At 38.4% G+C, this 16232-nt stretch overlaps 1 protein-coding gene across 3 annotated transcripts in view; it reads left to right on the top strand.

Annotated features, from left to right (window-relative positions):
• Positions 1-16232, top strand: part of camk1b (calcium/calmodulin-dependent protein kinase Ib) — a 39458-nt gene that overhangs the window by 13410 nt on the left and 9816 nt on the right. For all 3 annotated transcript variants that reach the window (XM_082533131.1, XM_082533132.1, XM_082533130.1), the window contains exon 3: positions 11367-11498. In XM_082533131.1, the coding sequence (XP_082389257.1) occupies positions 11367-11498 (132 nt within the window). The remainder of the gene's footprint in view (positions 1-11366; positions 11499-16232) is intronic.

The raw sequence follows: 16232 nt of genomic DNA, 5'->3' as shown, positions 1-16232 counted from the left end.
CATCAGTGTGTATTTCTGTGATATGAAACTGTGTTGCTGATGTTTCTCAGTGAAATGCTGGATTCAAGATTTTTGCTGATTTGTTGTACAGAATCAACAGTTAGTGCTGGGACACAATCTGTTAGTGAAAAGAGGAACCTTTTGCTCCACTTGTTACCTCATACTCATGCCTCTGGGCTATTACATGGGTTTTAACACTGATTTGCCTCTCTGTCTAAGGGCTCTCTGTTCCTGAGTGGAAGGGTTCAATAACTCAGCACTAAATGTTCATACGTCTGAGTGTGTTTATTTGGGCACTTTTACGCACAGTTTCATTTGTGAATGACGATGATTTGCATGACCAGAGATGAGGCTTTGACCACGCTGTAGCATTGAATGTTCTTACAGTAAATCATATTATTGTTTAGAGCAGGAAAGTCAAACTCATTTTACACCATGGGCCACATTCAGCCCACTTTGAGCTTAAGTGGGCTGATTCAGCCAAACTCCCCTTTCTGTCAGTGTAAAGATGTTTAACTACGCATTTAATCCCATTTATTATCAGAAAAAGAAGTGCAGCTTCAACAGTACAGCTCAGTTTTTCTACAAGGATAAAAATGCTGCCGTAGTAAATGACAAAAATCTGTCAGAACTCATAAATAAATGTATAAAACTACAGAAAAAAGTTCTGTTAGCTTACTGCCTGTAGGAAAAGCTGTTTAAAACAAGCAAACAAAAATAAAAAACGCATTGGAGTCTTTACTAGGTCAGTTATGGCCCCTGGGCATTATGTTTGACAACTCTGATTTAGAGAGACCACGGTCTCTAAAACACGTACTAACCTCTCTTATAGTATATAAATCTTATAGTAAATAAGGGACATGCCTTTGTCTGGATCTTGCACTCACCCGTTCAAAGTTTCATTGTCATTGAAATGACTGTTTCGATGACAGTCACTTGCCATCTTCAAAGTGACTTTGGCCCAGCAAGGCAGTGATAAACAGCAACGAGGTAGAGTCAGACTGTGGTGGCCAGTTTGCAGCTGAATGGGATCAGATTACAGATGTGCATTGTGTTTGTGATTAAACTGCAAAAATCACAAATCAGTTGTGGTATGTTGCAAACCTGTTGCTACCTGCATACACAGGAATTCACATTAATTATTTAGTGCAGCCAGAACTTCAGAGATTTGAAATTAAAATTCAGAAATCCCTGCACAGTTAATGATACTGTGGCTTTGTGGTGCAGTGGCCCACTCATGTGCCTAACATGGTCCCTGTTTTAAGACTGGGAGGAGACACAAATCCCTTGGGGGGATATGCAAATATGAAGAGCCATCTAGTGTGGTGACACGTAAATAAGGAAACAGCTGAAAGAAGTTTCTTCAGATGGTGACGTAGTTGCTGTAGGGGCCAGTTTAACTGCAAAATGTCAACTTTGCACAATCAATTGAGTCGGAATCGAGCAACTTGCAGCGTAGACAAGTTGCACTCATTGGTTCTTACTGAGTCAGGTTGCTTGCACCTGATTGGCGATCTGTATTTTTAAATTAGATGGCAGTTAGTTGAATTCTTTGCCAATTTGTCAGAGAGGGATTGAAGTGAGTCCAAGATGTACTGCAGTTGTTTGGACGTTGCATCTCATTAGGTAACCTGTGCAGTCACTTTGCAAATGAAAGTGATTGCCCAGAAATTGAGTGTGTATTACATCCTCAACCACAGTTAGTTGCCACAAATATTGTGTTTACATAGTATTTCCATAATCTTGTAAAGTAATACAGTTCCTATACATAATTACTATATTTATATTGTCTGAATTTGGATGATGCTGCTGAATCCATATTGCTGCAATTTATTACTTCGTTGCTGTGTTGTGCAATATTTCCAAGTAATAAGTGAGCAATCACCCCACACATCCCTATGCCAACATATTTATAGTCTAAAGTGTAGTGTGGAGGTTCAGACACACATGGAGTTTGAAGGAAAATAAGCACAGACTCACTTTTACTACAGCATTTGCGTGTGAAGTTGAATCAAACGAATTCAAAATGATGATTAACAAAGCCGTTCAGACAAAAGAAACAGCCACCTTTATGGAGCAGATGAATCTCACAGCATGAGAGCTGCCCCACTTCATCTATTTTTCATCTCTCCGTGCTTCTTTTTTTTCTGTCTGTGTCCTAACTCTCCCATCTCTTCATTTACCACCATACTTATCCCATCGTATTCCTGTAATAGTGCTTATTATAACGTCAGTTTTTAATCTTCACATAAACCCCCAAAGTATAAATTTTTCTGTAACGTTATCACCTCATAGCTAGCTTAAAAAGAAGACTGGTTTTCTTTATTTTTTTTAAATTGAGCCTGAGCTGCAGAATAGATGATATTAAAAGGAAGAAGGTGGATGGGGCTTTGCTCCAGTACTGTAAAGCATAGCACAAGACAATACATTACTGTGTCCTTGTAATAGTGTCTCTGGCTTATTCTGTCTTTTCGCTGCTCTTTCAGTTTCAAATTCCAAAAATAGTAATCAAGTGGGACAGATTTTTGCATTCTAAATATGCATTCATTAAGACACTCTAGCAGCCATAGCACAGATCAGTGGAGTTTAACCATTCCTTGGAACAATGACAGTTTAGAACTATTTCCAACTCCAGCACAATCCTCAAAATCCATCCCTGCTTATGGCACCTTCAGCCCTTCAGCCCTGCCCTGACCTAATTCAAACAGAAGTCTGCAACTCAGCATGGCATAGCCTGCAGTTCCTGAATCCATCCACACACACACACACACACACACACACACACACACACACACACACACACACACACACACATATATGCCCACTGTCTGGCCCACTTAGGCAACTCCATCTGCTCACAGCAATATATCCTCCTAACAGCTTTTAGTACACTCGCAGGCTTGTCATGTACATCTTCCCACAGTCCTTCTCCATTGTTATAATCCTTTATTGTCCGTATTTCTCACATTTCAAGCTGTCCACATATCAGCAAACTGGCTTGAAAAGACATTCCATGCGCTTATTATCTCCAATCCAAGAAATCCTTAGGGATGCGTGTTCTTTGCTGTCTAACTTAATTATACTCCGCTATATGATTTGATTGGGGGATTTTGTTTTCATGTATGTGCTTCAAAGCAATTCCTGCCAGTAAGTGGAGTTTAAACAGTGGAAAGTTGGGTCTATTTTTATCTTAAATGGATACTAAAGCTCTGGTAGTAACAGAGTTTAGGCCTCTAGATAGCAGTGAGCTATGTAAACATCCACCAAGAGTAACCATTTATGTCTATTTGTCCTTTTTCCGGCCAATTTATGGCAAATATTCATTCCTTTTTAAATTTTATTTTTGATCTCTTTCAACACTCAAACTACCAGCAAACTACTCTGTGTGTGTGTGTGTGTGTGTGTGTGTGTGTGTGTGTGTGTGTGTGTGTGTGTGTGTGTGTGTGTGTGTGTGTGTGTGTGTGTGTGTTTTTGTTTTTTTTAGCTGGGTAGAGCTTCTTGTTACTTTGTCTTTTGTCAATGCCTGTCCAATGGCGTACTGCAAAGAGGTGCGTGCTGGAAATTTAATTTGTTTACCAAAGAGAGTCAGAATCCATAAATAATCAAGCTATAAAATAAAATCAATTAGTGAAGACTTTAAAGGCCTTTAAACACAGGACACATAAAATATTTAGTAATCAGACCACTATATTAAGCAACAAGAGTCCTTGTGGCTTAACATGCACATCGGTAGTGAATATACAATGATATGGAAATATTAACTTAATACTGTTTTACCTCAGATAAACAGCTAGGCGCAATCACCTCTCTGAAATGAGTTCTCTGGCTCCTCAGTTGTGGTCCCAACTATGCCAACAGGAGCTCAAACTGCCCCATTGACTTCCTGAAATATGTACGAAAGCATTCATGATACAGCTTCAGCTTCTGGAGCAAATCATAAAATTCTCCTTGCTGCTGTCTTTTCATGGGAATTGGATGAATCCTGAATCTCTGAAACAGCCGGACCAGCTTATCAATGCAAAATACCAACTTGATTTTTTTACAGTGCACTTTTTGAGGGTAAATCTTCCCTAAATGTATGTATATACTTAGCATTTCCATGTCAAAAAGTTTTAGAAATTTCTTGTTGCTTTTTTGCAACTTGCTCTGCATGCAATATCTTAAGTTATAGTTGAACATAATCTTTACTAGCAGGTAGATGTATATATGAGCATTCAGTATATCAGGGCAAGGTTCAAGGTGTAATGGAAGCTTTTGGGGGATTGTTGTATGGCTCTCCCAAATACCTTTTTATGGGCTCTGGAGAACGGCAAAAAATTCAAAGTTGGATTTTACTTAATCCAAAATTCAAAATAGTGTGTGTGTGTGTGTGTGTGTGTGTGTGTGTGTGTGTGTGTGTGTGTGTTTATCATTAGTTTTGTTTTTTCCCATGGACACAGTGAACAGCTTCTGGCTTTCCCAAAAAATACTTTAAGGACAACAAGATTTGTGAAGTCAAGCTACCTCATGAGGTGCATTTTTAGAGCGCTACCTGCTGTGGTGACCCCCCTTGTGGATAAGGTAGCCTCTAAAAGTAGCTTTTTCTTTTAAAATGGATACAAAATTGAATGGTCAGCCAGTCTAAGTTTAACATTGATTTATTATTGGAGTAAGAAATATGCTCATATTTCTTAGTGCCAGTTAAAATCCAGGCAGCAGTGTTCTGAATTAACTGGAGTTGGTAAGGTGACCTCTTACTGCACTGGCCATAGTTCAGACTTGAAACCTTCAGTTATTTTGTGATGACAGTTTAAGAGTGTTTCATTTTGTTATTTATTGAGGAAATAGCAGATAACAAAACCAAGAATTTCTATCCTCAGAAACAATGTTAGCTGCAGAGGCTACGTCATGAGATGATTGGTCCAGATAGACTGTGTATCGTCAGAGTGGCTTAATTATTCTCAGTGAAGGACAAATTTTTTCTGCTGAAAAATTTTCATGCTACAAACTGACCATTATTGATGCCAGCACTTGTGTACTTGTAGATTTAAAGCTGTTTTAATTTACAAATAGTATTCCATATAAAAAGTCAGAAAATATCTTTTGTTGGTGTCTCATGAACAGATCAGATGGCTAAAAGTAAATTGTTAGTGTTTCCAATATTTAGATTTGCAGTTACAGAAATATTTGGATAGTAACCTAGAGAGGACATAGGAATCATGGGATTGCTGTCTGCTATCACCATTCAGAGACTGACAACAGTACAGACTTCAGGAGCAATGTTTGTCTTTTGGTGAATTAATGAGTTCACTCTAGCCAGTAGCTCCCCATGTTGCTCATAGCTCTAGATGTAGCAGTTTAGTTTTCTTGGTTTGGTTATGTAATATTACTTCACTGAACTGTAGTGTGGATTGTACTGAGGTATTACACTAAAAAACATAGTTTAGCCATGGTGCTGGTCTTTGGTGCACTTTGTCAATATCAGTAGGTCATATTTTACACCATCCATTCGCTTCCGCTTAACCTTTTCAGGGTCACGGGGGCCTATCCCAGCTGTCATAGGGCGAGTGGCGGGGTACACCCTGGACAGCTCGCCAGTCTGTCGCAGGGCTAACACATAGAGACAGACAACCATTCACACTCACACCTATGAGCAATTTGGATTAATCAATTAACCTATCTCCACAAGCTGGACGGTGGGAGGAAGCCGGAGTGCCCGTAGGGAACCCACGCCAACACAGGGAGAACATGCAAACTCCACGGAGAAAGACCCCAGCCTGATGGTGGAATTGAACTCAGGACCTTCTTGCTGTGCAGCAACAGTGCTAACCACCGTGCCACCGTGTTGCCTTATTTTATTTAATGGTTTTTAAATGGTTTATTTAAACCTTTTAAAAGTAAATAAATCTCTTTTTCATTTTACTTTTCACATTTGTGATACAGTATGTGTATACATCCTCACTCGGTATGCAATCACAGCAAGTCTTAGCCCCATAGGAAGGTTTAATGCTGCAGATGTGTAAACTAGGAGAACAGAATGCAAACATACTCATCGCAGCTCCACACCAATACAATGCTTTGCTAGTTTGTGTTCAATGCAGAGGGGTAATGGTGGGCTTTCAACGACAGAAAAGGTTTGGAGGATAATCTGGAAGCTTCTGAGTTTATTTGATCTTCCACTTACTGATTTTCACTTCCTTTTTTACTTGCTAGGCACACTACTGTGTTACGTGTAGTATAATATTGGAATATAGTATAGGAAAAACTTTCAGTTTGAGTTAAAATATGCCAAAAGTTAACCCATCGTATTGGATGGGTTAACCACTGCCTTTATGTGATTTGATGCCAAGGGCTCTTATACATGTGTCCATATGTGATGAGTTGGAAGTGAGAGATGTATTTTGATATTGTCATAACCTGCTGCATCAAGGCGCCAGTGACAAAGGAGGCACGGTGTATAATTTTGAGATATTAGCCATGTATAAATGGTTGTTTTGATCAGGTGATTCAAAACAATAGGCTGTAAACACAACATAGGCAACATTATTTACTCATGAGGTAGATGTGGTTAATGTAGGCTAAATTCTGGCAGTTTTTGTGTGAAGTATTTTTCACTGTCTCAGATTTGTGTCTTTGCCTTGATGGAGCAAAAAAAAAAAGGTAATTCAAGTATTTTAAATGGGTCTCCCTTTAGGATTAGATGACCACATTTTACTGATGTGTTGTGTCTGTGTGCTGTGTTGTTATATGTAAATCGAGAGTGATTGTGGTTTGATTGTGCTGTTCTTCATGTTTGGGAGGCCCACAGAGCAAAGATGGTCTTTTTATGTTTCAGGTCCAGTTTCACAGTTGGGTATCTCTCAGCTCTTATTGGGCCAGATGGTCCTTCCCTATGTCTCTCTGACCTTTCCACAGTTACAGTTTTGTCATCTGTTTACATACCTTCTTGACCAACTTCTCAGCAGGACAGATGGCAGAAGTGCTGTGAGTTTGAGAAATAAGAAATGTCCTTTTTCCATGGCAAACAGTCAGAGAAGATTAGTATTCTCAAAACGTCACTGCCACATAAGAAATACTTCCTTGTTGATTTTCTTTTTTTAATGTTTGCTTTGCAGAGTTCATTTTAATTGGCATACAGTATGTGCTGTACATATCTGCATCATCACTGACACTTACTTTATACAATACAACAGTAACAAAATAAAAAAGGTGTTGTGTTCAAAATAGAAGAAACAGAGGGGTCTGCTGACATTTGACCATTTACGATGAATAAAATTAATAATAATAATAAAAAAACAGCCCAGCATCTTATTCAAATGTTTGGGTGGGGTGTAAAACCAACAGAGACGGAGTTTATGCAAATATTTAAACTGTATGAGGCCTAAATGTGTATATGTCTTTTCTATATTTGACTGTATACTGTATGTATATATTGAAACCACTGTGTAAAGTATTTACACAGTGTTTTTCTGAGAAATGCCCTACTGTTTGTATAATGGCAAGCTAGTCCTCATTAAGGGCTTAGCAGCTAATAGCTCTCCAGTCGTACCATGTCTGCATGCCTGTGTGTGCGTGAGGGTGAGGGGACTGAGTGTTTCCTGTTTCTGGACACAGTTCCCATGGTGCTGATTAGAACATCCTGTTTGGAACGGGAACAGCTCTGTAAACACGTTTGTTTACCTTATAATCCAACTGAAACCTTGGTTAGGATTAACCTTCAGCAAACTCACCCGACACAGCCATCCTTTCTATATTCTTCATGTTTTTTTAGGCTGCACGGTGCCAGTTGCAGACACATCAAATAATACTCAGATAATTTACTGTAAAACAGTTGTATAACAACAGTACTTGAGGGTTGCTGCTACATTTCTTTGGCATCCCCTGTGTGGTGACAAGCATAGAAGGCAGTTGGCTGAACTTGTGTCTGCTTCTTCTGTTTTTATTAAACAGTGGCTGTCAAGGCTGCTGCTCAGTAAAAGTGTCACTTTAAAGGACCAACGCAGTGAAGGACTGTTTCCTGATATTCAGAAAATAGGGAAGTAATTTTGGGAACTACATAAAAACAATGACCAGTCTTATTTTGTGATGGGAAGTCAAGAACGTAAAAGGTTTTTTTTTTTCTTGGGGGGGGGGGGTTTATGGCAAAATGTGGTTAAATATAAATATCAAGTTATTTTAAACAATTCAAGTCAGGCAAATATACATCAGGATCATTTCACATGGCAAAATGGTTATACAGTTTTTATCTTGCGAAACAAATAAAATCCCCCCCCTTGAATATCTGTAGTCAAAGACCGTCTCTGTGAACCACTATTTGACACTTCCCAAGAGCCCTTTTGGTTTGTCAGTGGAAGCATGGAGAATGTCAGCTAAATTCTCCAGATGCTGCAGAGGAATTTGCAGCAGTGACAACCTCCTCCACAGAGCTGGATTTCTGCCAAAGCAGATGGCATTCCTGCACAAGTTTTAGTTTCTTGTTGACACACGACCACAAAGCCTCACTCACAGTTAGTCTTATCAAGATCTGGGTTCAGGGTTCTTTGGGTTTTTGTAGTTAACACCACCAGAGACCTGCATGAGGGTCACTGCATAAAGTTTGTGGAAGGACCCGTTGTAAAACATATATATCTAAGCTCAACTACTGTTCATTTGTTGTCTTTACGAATTTTGCTTGATAACTAAAAAAAGGTAATTGTAAGCCCTCTGTTTGCATATTCAATTTCTTTAAACGTAAGCAGGAAGCAAGCAGTTTCACTGTTATTTTGTAAGGAAGCCATTGCCAGTGTTATTCAGCGTGCACCAATGCCTGTCATGTCAAAATTGAAATATCACAATGTCATGCATGGCAGCGTGTATTTCAATAGTAGTAGCAAAATGGGAACCCAATTTTTGAGTTTGTTACACTGATCATGGGCTTTATTTCACTACGAAAGTAATTTCCTAAAGCAAAAGACACAAACAACTGTTATAAATACTGCAAGAAATGCAAACAGGAACACAAACGCTGAGCCAAAATAGGACTGCAGGCGACATCTATCACTGCTCAGTGCACTCGACCTTTGCCAACACAGTGTCCCTTTATGGAAAATCCTGATATAACTCATGAGCCATAAATTACATTAGGCAAAATCAGCCTTCTTTCAAGAATTTATTTATTTTATTTAAAATTAAAATTTGAATTATGAATGTAAATGTGTTTTGCAGGATTCTTTTTTTCTAGGATTACTTTACAGAGAAGAGAGAGTTGCTTGTTTTTCAGATGTCGCTGGTATGAAAACAAGTCTTCATGTTTGGCAGTAATAATGAATCTGTAAATCTCTAGACTGAATGCATGTCCTTCCTTTCTGTCTACACAAACAACTGCCTGGAACCAGAGCGATAACAACCGATTTCACTTTTGATCTGAGTTTTTATCGTGCCATTGGTTTTAAGAAAACAGGGACATGTTTGAACATGGTATTGGCAGCTAATACTGAAATGATCATAGATTTTTTTTTTTGAGAAAACAAAAAACAAACATTGTTCACTGTCAGTGTCTGTTGTAGTGTGAATTACTGCTTCACCGCAAGACATCATTGTGAGTTATTTCAAGCTATGTAAACTTTCCTGTAAAACTACACATCATTTAGTAGAATTCAGATTTCCTTCAGGTGAGATATAAAAAATCAGATTTTTGTGTTTGTTGTGTAATGACTTGCCTGACACTCCTACCTGAAGAATATTGGATAAAATCATTATTTTTATTGTTCTAAACATTTTCACTCTTGTTATTACTTGCTGTTTAGCACTGTGTTGTGTTTAAATGGACTTTATAAATAAACTGACTGAGAGTGATGACCTCGTGCAATAAGACTTTTGGAAGAACCACCATTGCAAAAATGACCTATAATTAGTCTTGCTTATTTATTTATTTTTATTTTATTAAAATCATCACAGTTTGAAACAGTAAGTTACATTACACATGAAGAAACCAAAACGTTGCATTGAAGCTACCGTGACCTTGTCTCTGTTGTATTGCGGTGTCAAAGCCTACCATTGTGGCTCAGGAGTTGTAGCTATTGAACAGCACTGGAGCTGAGTCAGAACTCTTCGGGCTGTGGTCAAAATGCTCGAGGTCCACCTCCACTCTGAAATGGGTCATGGGAAAGTGCTATTATTCTTTTGCTACTCTGACTTCAGATGCTTTACTTGTTTTGATTTTCCTGAATACAGAAACCAAGAGAATAAAAAAGAAAAAAGTGTAAAAGGCTGTCAGATTTGTCGTTGCAGTACTTCAGCTAGTCAAAGCCTGGGTTCTTTACGTAAATGATGGTAAAAGGCAAAATTCAATTCAAATTCAATTCAAAATGTATTTGTATAGCACATTTAAAAACAACGGAGTTGACCAAAGTGCTTCACAATCGGTTAAAACAATAGAGAAACAAATATAGACAGGGGTGCACATAAGTGGTCCGCAGGTGCGCATTCGCTGTCAAAATAAAAGACGCGCACCAGATAAGAAGTTGCAACGCGCGTTTGCGTACGTAAGATTTTCTTTGTTTAGAACTCTTAAAGATGCGAAGAAGCAAGCTCCTTTAAGCAATTAGTTTGGTGCTCCTCCACCACCAAAGAAATGTCCGAAGGAGTCCAAACCGCAAAAGAAGCACGTAGTCTCGGAACAGTGGTTGCAGGAGGTGAGCTGGCTTCAAACAAATGATGAACGCACAGAGATGTGGTGCAGAATATACCGTGAAAAAAACGTGCGTTGCAACTTCTTATCTGGTGCGCGTCTTTTATTTTGACAGCGAATGCGCACCTGCGGACCACTTATGTGCACCCCTGAATATAGATAAATTAGAAACAAATACAGATAAATAAGAAGACAGTGAATTTTATAACATAACAGTAAGTTTTATGAAGCCTGCAATACATCCAAAACGGGGAAAAATTCTGAGGCTATTTTTTCCCCATTTATTGTTCATATGGACTTTCATATACACCATTATTCAATCTGTGACAATGTAAACTGTAGCATACAACTGATATACAGCATTACATGAGTCAGACTTAAAATCCTTTGGCCAGTATCAACATTTGTCACTGAGATAAACCTCGATATTTAATACTGGTGCTTCCAACTCATCCCACCAGGTTGTAGTCTTTCCAAAACTTGACTCAGCACGCCAAAGACTTCGGGAGGCGGCTGATATTAAAAATAAACACAATCTGGCATCAGCAGGCTAAAATTTATATTAGCTTTTAGATGCTGGTAGCCAAGAATTACAAAAGTTAGACCAGTTTAACATCAGAGCTGGAATTTCTGTAGAGTGTCAGCGACGCATGTGAAAAGCTGAAGCCCCTGGGATGAATAAACTCAGGTCTAACAGACTTGTGTGTTTGTGTTTCAGCGGGGCTTTCTCTGAGGTGGTCTTGGCTGAGGAGAAGAGGACTCAGAAATTGGTGGCCGTCAAGTGTATCCCCAAGAAGGCCTTAGAGGGCAAGGAAAACAGCATTGAGAATGAGATAGCAGTACTGCACAAGTAAGTGGACTTCTGTGTTTTGGTGAGTTGGCATTAATAGGCCCTATATGTCTTCATTTAAAGAAGACATATTTTGAATGGATTTGCTTAAAAACACGAGAGAGATCAGAAATTATTTATACATAGAAGATTAAATTGTTATTGTAAAAATCTGTATTTTGAAGCACTGCACATTACGTTAGGAAGATCTCCTGACTGTGTTTGTGACGATGAGAGCAAATAACAAAAGATGTGGGTAAGAAGGTAGGCTGTGGCATTTAAATGTGCCAAAGTTTGGCAAAAAAACAAAACAAAATTAAAAAGAAATCACCCACTCCATTACACCACCACACACCTGAACCGCTGATCCAAGGTGGGAAGGATCCGTGTGAGCCTGTGTGAATTATAGCATCAGTTTCCTCTTCTTAGCTGACACGATTAGCTTCTGTAGCCTGTTATAGAGTCGTTTTACCCCTAATTACTCTAAAAATAGTTTTTATTTCTACTGATTTGGAGTTTCTCAGGTAGAAACAAGGATTGGGGTTCATATGAGGTGTTCAAGTTAATTATTGTATATGATGCAACTATTAATGTAATTGACATTATCTTTTGAGATCATGCTATGTTTCATGCCATCACACAAAATGAAGATTGACAATGATTTAAACCAATGATTTTCAGCTTCTCCTGGCAGCAAACACATATTGAGTCATTTGCCCAAGTGGTTTTCTTTCTACCTGAGAAACAGGCATAATGTTGAATATAGTAAAGCAAGCGGCAGTTTCACTCTTTGCTGTTATGAAGTTTTTCAAATGTACCTTTCTTTAGATGCAGGGAATTACAGGCCACAGTGAAAATGGCTGATCTACTTTGGGTCCCTAGTTATTTTTAGCGCTCTTGTTGCCTGGGTTACAGGAGACGAGGTGACGTGAGGACGGAGCAATGAGCATGTTGGGGTTTAGTTAACAGTCCAAATTTGACAAATGAGGTAAACTGAAGTAAACTTGGATTGCAGATCAGGCCTTGCTCTTTGTGAAGTTTGCATAGACTCGAAAAGTGGTTTCATGAATCATTGTAACACCTCATCCAAGTACACAAAGTTGGGAACGGGGTCTGAGTGGGGGAGTATTTAAACTGTTTATAAAATATACGTTTCATGAAGCTGTACTAATATGTAGCATCTGGACAGAAGCATGCCGTTGTAATACTTGCAGAAGTTTGGCACACTTGCTAAAATGAGCAAGACCTTTACTAAAAACACTTCTGGATGGCAGCATCCAGAAAATGAATATCTGAATCAGGAAATTCACTCCCAACTCCACCTTTTTTTTCCTTTTCCCCCAAAATTCATGCATTTTTTTTGTTTTTTTGATATACGTGATCATGTAACGCTTTCATTACAGGGGCTTCATAAAATGTTTCTTAAGAAAAGAGGCATATTTGCTGTCCAGTTTTTTAATTCTTAAATCACCCAACTCCACAGTTTTTGTCCAGTCACCCTACTAAAACTAAAGTGAAAAATAAAAATTGGGCCCCGAATACACAATTTCATATTATTTAGGATTAGTGGGCCCTTTACAGATGTTACCTGTGACATTTGCACTAGGGTGGGATGCTCCATACTAAAACTTCAATGCTGTGTTGAGCTTATGAAGCGCAGATCTTCTGAAACACAGTGCAGTTCAAAACACGCACATAATGTGATCACAGCTAATTCAAGTTTTGGTGCGTTCGCCCTCAGTTGATTGTTAGTATCAACTGAGGGCGATACCACACCAGGTGTCACCACAAACTTCCAGAAAGTTTGAAAGTCAGCAGCAGCTGGACCGAGACCAGGAGCAGGAGTGGCAGCAGTAACCACAGCTCAGGACTCAGCAGAGATTGTAGGAAATTTTTGACAGCTGGGTTAGTGAAACTCATAGCACCCATAGTGCAACTGCTGATGCCACTGTAGAGGTCACTGATGATGGCATGAATAAGGTGTTGTTTATCCACACCTTTAGAGCTTGGCAAAAAATACCCGTGTATACCCACAGTAAGTGTGAAAAGATTTTTGCCACGTCTAGGGAGGTAAGTTACAAAAAAAGAAGCCAACTCATCCGCAAAACAGCTGAAAAACTAATATTTGTGAATAAACATATTTACATAGACGTTAATTTTTCATTGGTATAATTAGCTACATTCGTTCCACTGTAAATGAAACATCTTCTATAAAGATCACTGAGGCCTACACTCTACACCAGGGGTGGCGGAACCCCAGGCCTCAAGGGCCGGTGTCCTGCAGGATTTAAATGTGTCCATGATCCAACACAGCTGATTCTAATAGCTAAATTATCTCCTCAACATGTCTTGAAGTTCTCCGGAGGCCTGATGATGAACTAATCATTTGATTCTGGTGTGTTGACCCAGGGTGATATCTAAAACCTGCTGGACACAGGCCCTTGAGGCCTGGAGTTCCCCACCTCTACATCTACATCTACACCCTACCTACAAAGTAGGTGACATTGAAATTGTTGTCACAATAAACAAACATTTTATAAATTGGTTTGTTTACATTTCACTGAATTTCAAAACAGCGGAAACAACCACATTTATGTAAACTTAAAAGGGAGGAAATAGTATTTGCTTACAGTCACAGCTTTGTCGTTTAAGGTTCTTACAGGTTTTTCTCCTTTTGTTGTATGGGCATTTCTTCAAAACATGTTCATAATTATTGATAGAGTGGTAGAAGTGTGCAACACTTTTCTCTATGGTCATTTAGAGAAGAAGAGCATTGTCAACCTGTGACAATATCAAAACTGGCCAGTAGGTGTCACTGTAGGGATGAGTGTCTCGAAACAGTTGACACAATTGCTTTGAATGTTTGCACAAAGCCTCACTTTACCCATCATTAATGTGCACTTTGCGCTTTAGCTTGGAGAAGTCAGAGTATCCGTGACTTTGATTGCAAAGACTAGGCTGTAGTCAGGCCCACAATATGTGGCAGTGTTTCTTGACCCTGTTTATGAAAAAATGAGGTTTATTTAAAGTTTATGTGTTTCCAAAGTTTGTGTGTGCAACTGTGAACCTTTTTCAGGTTCACTTTTTTTCCCTAGGTTTTCCGTTTTATGTATAATAATGTTATTCATTAAGTTTAATCATAATGAGTTATTTTTTTGGCTTTGAACCACTTTTGCTATCTTTTGTTGCTCCTTCCTAATTTTTTTTTAAGTGTTGGTGGCAAAACATTAAATGAGCTTTTTAAAAAAAAAAAAAAAACAGTTTGATATATTTCTGTATTATTTTCAACTAAATATAGGTTTTAAATTATTTTTAAATTATTGCATTCTGTTTTTCTTTTTCAAAGTGTACTTATTTTTTTTAGAAACAGTGTTGTAGGTCATAAAATCACCAAAATAAAATTACCACTGTTTAATTAAAACAGGCAAACAAGAATACAAAACTGATTATATACATAACCAGTGAAAAACAAGTCTCACCATTGTGTTACACCCATAAGAGACTCTTTCTCTCCACATTTTACTCTCTGCCTTAATAAATACTTTAAAAGCACAGTGGAACAACACTGAAACAGAGTAAACCTGCTGTTTGTTTATGACCGAGGGACACAGCTGTCGCATTAAATTGCTTTTTAAATAGTCAGCTGCCACGTTATGTGGCCACTCGGTCTCTGCCTTCACTCCCTGTGAGGCCAGACCCAAACCCGTCATCCTCTATGGCTTTTGTTATTTCTCCCACTGTAAATTTATTGGTGTGTATTTAATGCTTGACACGTGTTACTATGAACTGTATAAAAGAGGTCAGTGTATTGAATATATGATCACCAAGCTAGTGTAGAAATATGTCTTTCCTGTTTCGCTTTTCTATTTTGTCTTGCTAATAAATGTTACACGGGCTGTTCGTCTTTCCCCCGTTCTATCTAGACCAAACATTTACTGAAGCACAGACATTTGCAAATACAGTGACTAATTGTACTCTTCGAGTCACTTGTAGCTGTGCCAGTCGGAGGAATTTCTGTGAAGTCGCCCTCTTACTTTGTTTCAAATCTGGAAAGGGTTGCAGCAAAGCCTGAATATCATACCTTAAGCATGTCTTTGACTCCATCTCATTTAACACTGGACTGGACAGATAAGAAGACTACACATGTTTGTGTCAGACCACAAGCTTGTATCTGACACCTTTACTACAAAGTGAATTCACGAGATGAGGCAGGCAGTGGGTGATGTGACTGCATATTCTGCTCAGTGTCACACAGGGAACCTTGTTGCCAGTAGAGTAGCTGCTTCCAACACAGAAAAGTTGTGGAAGATTTTCAAGTGATTATACAGTTCTTAAAATGAGAAGTTATTTAAAATGTTTTATTTGCGTGCACATGAACTGAAGTAACTGCATTCAAATTAAAACATGATGGGTAACAGATTAACAGTTCTGTTTTGGTGGCTTGTTTCTTTTCATTTGACTAATTGAATCTCTTCTGATCTGAAAAAAACATATTTACATTTTCTCTGGAAACACTTTAAAATTTTATAAGAGTTTTATAAGAACCATTCTTTCGTTTGTGGTTGGCCCACTCAGTGCTCTGGAAGAATACAATAAAATACAAAAGGTGTGAACAGAAAAAATAAATTTTTAACTTTAAAGTCTAAGACAGCAAAATCCAAAGGGTGGGTTAAATAAATCAATAAAAAATCAGCAGCATTTAAAAATCACTAGAATTTCCTGTTTTCTTACTTTCACTCAAGTGTCAGTTTTGCT

This window comes from Aulonocara stuartgranti (assembly GCF_965226115.1).
Source record: "Aulonocara stuartgranti genome assembly, chromosome: 5".
In the NCBI taxonomy this organism is placed as follows: Eukaryota; Metazoa; Chordata; class Actinopteri; order Cichliformes; family Cichlidae; genus Aulonocara; species Aulonocara stuartgranti.
Note: the sequence above shows the minus strand (reverse complement) of the source record. Positions and strands in the feature narration are given on the sequence as shown.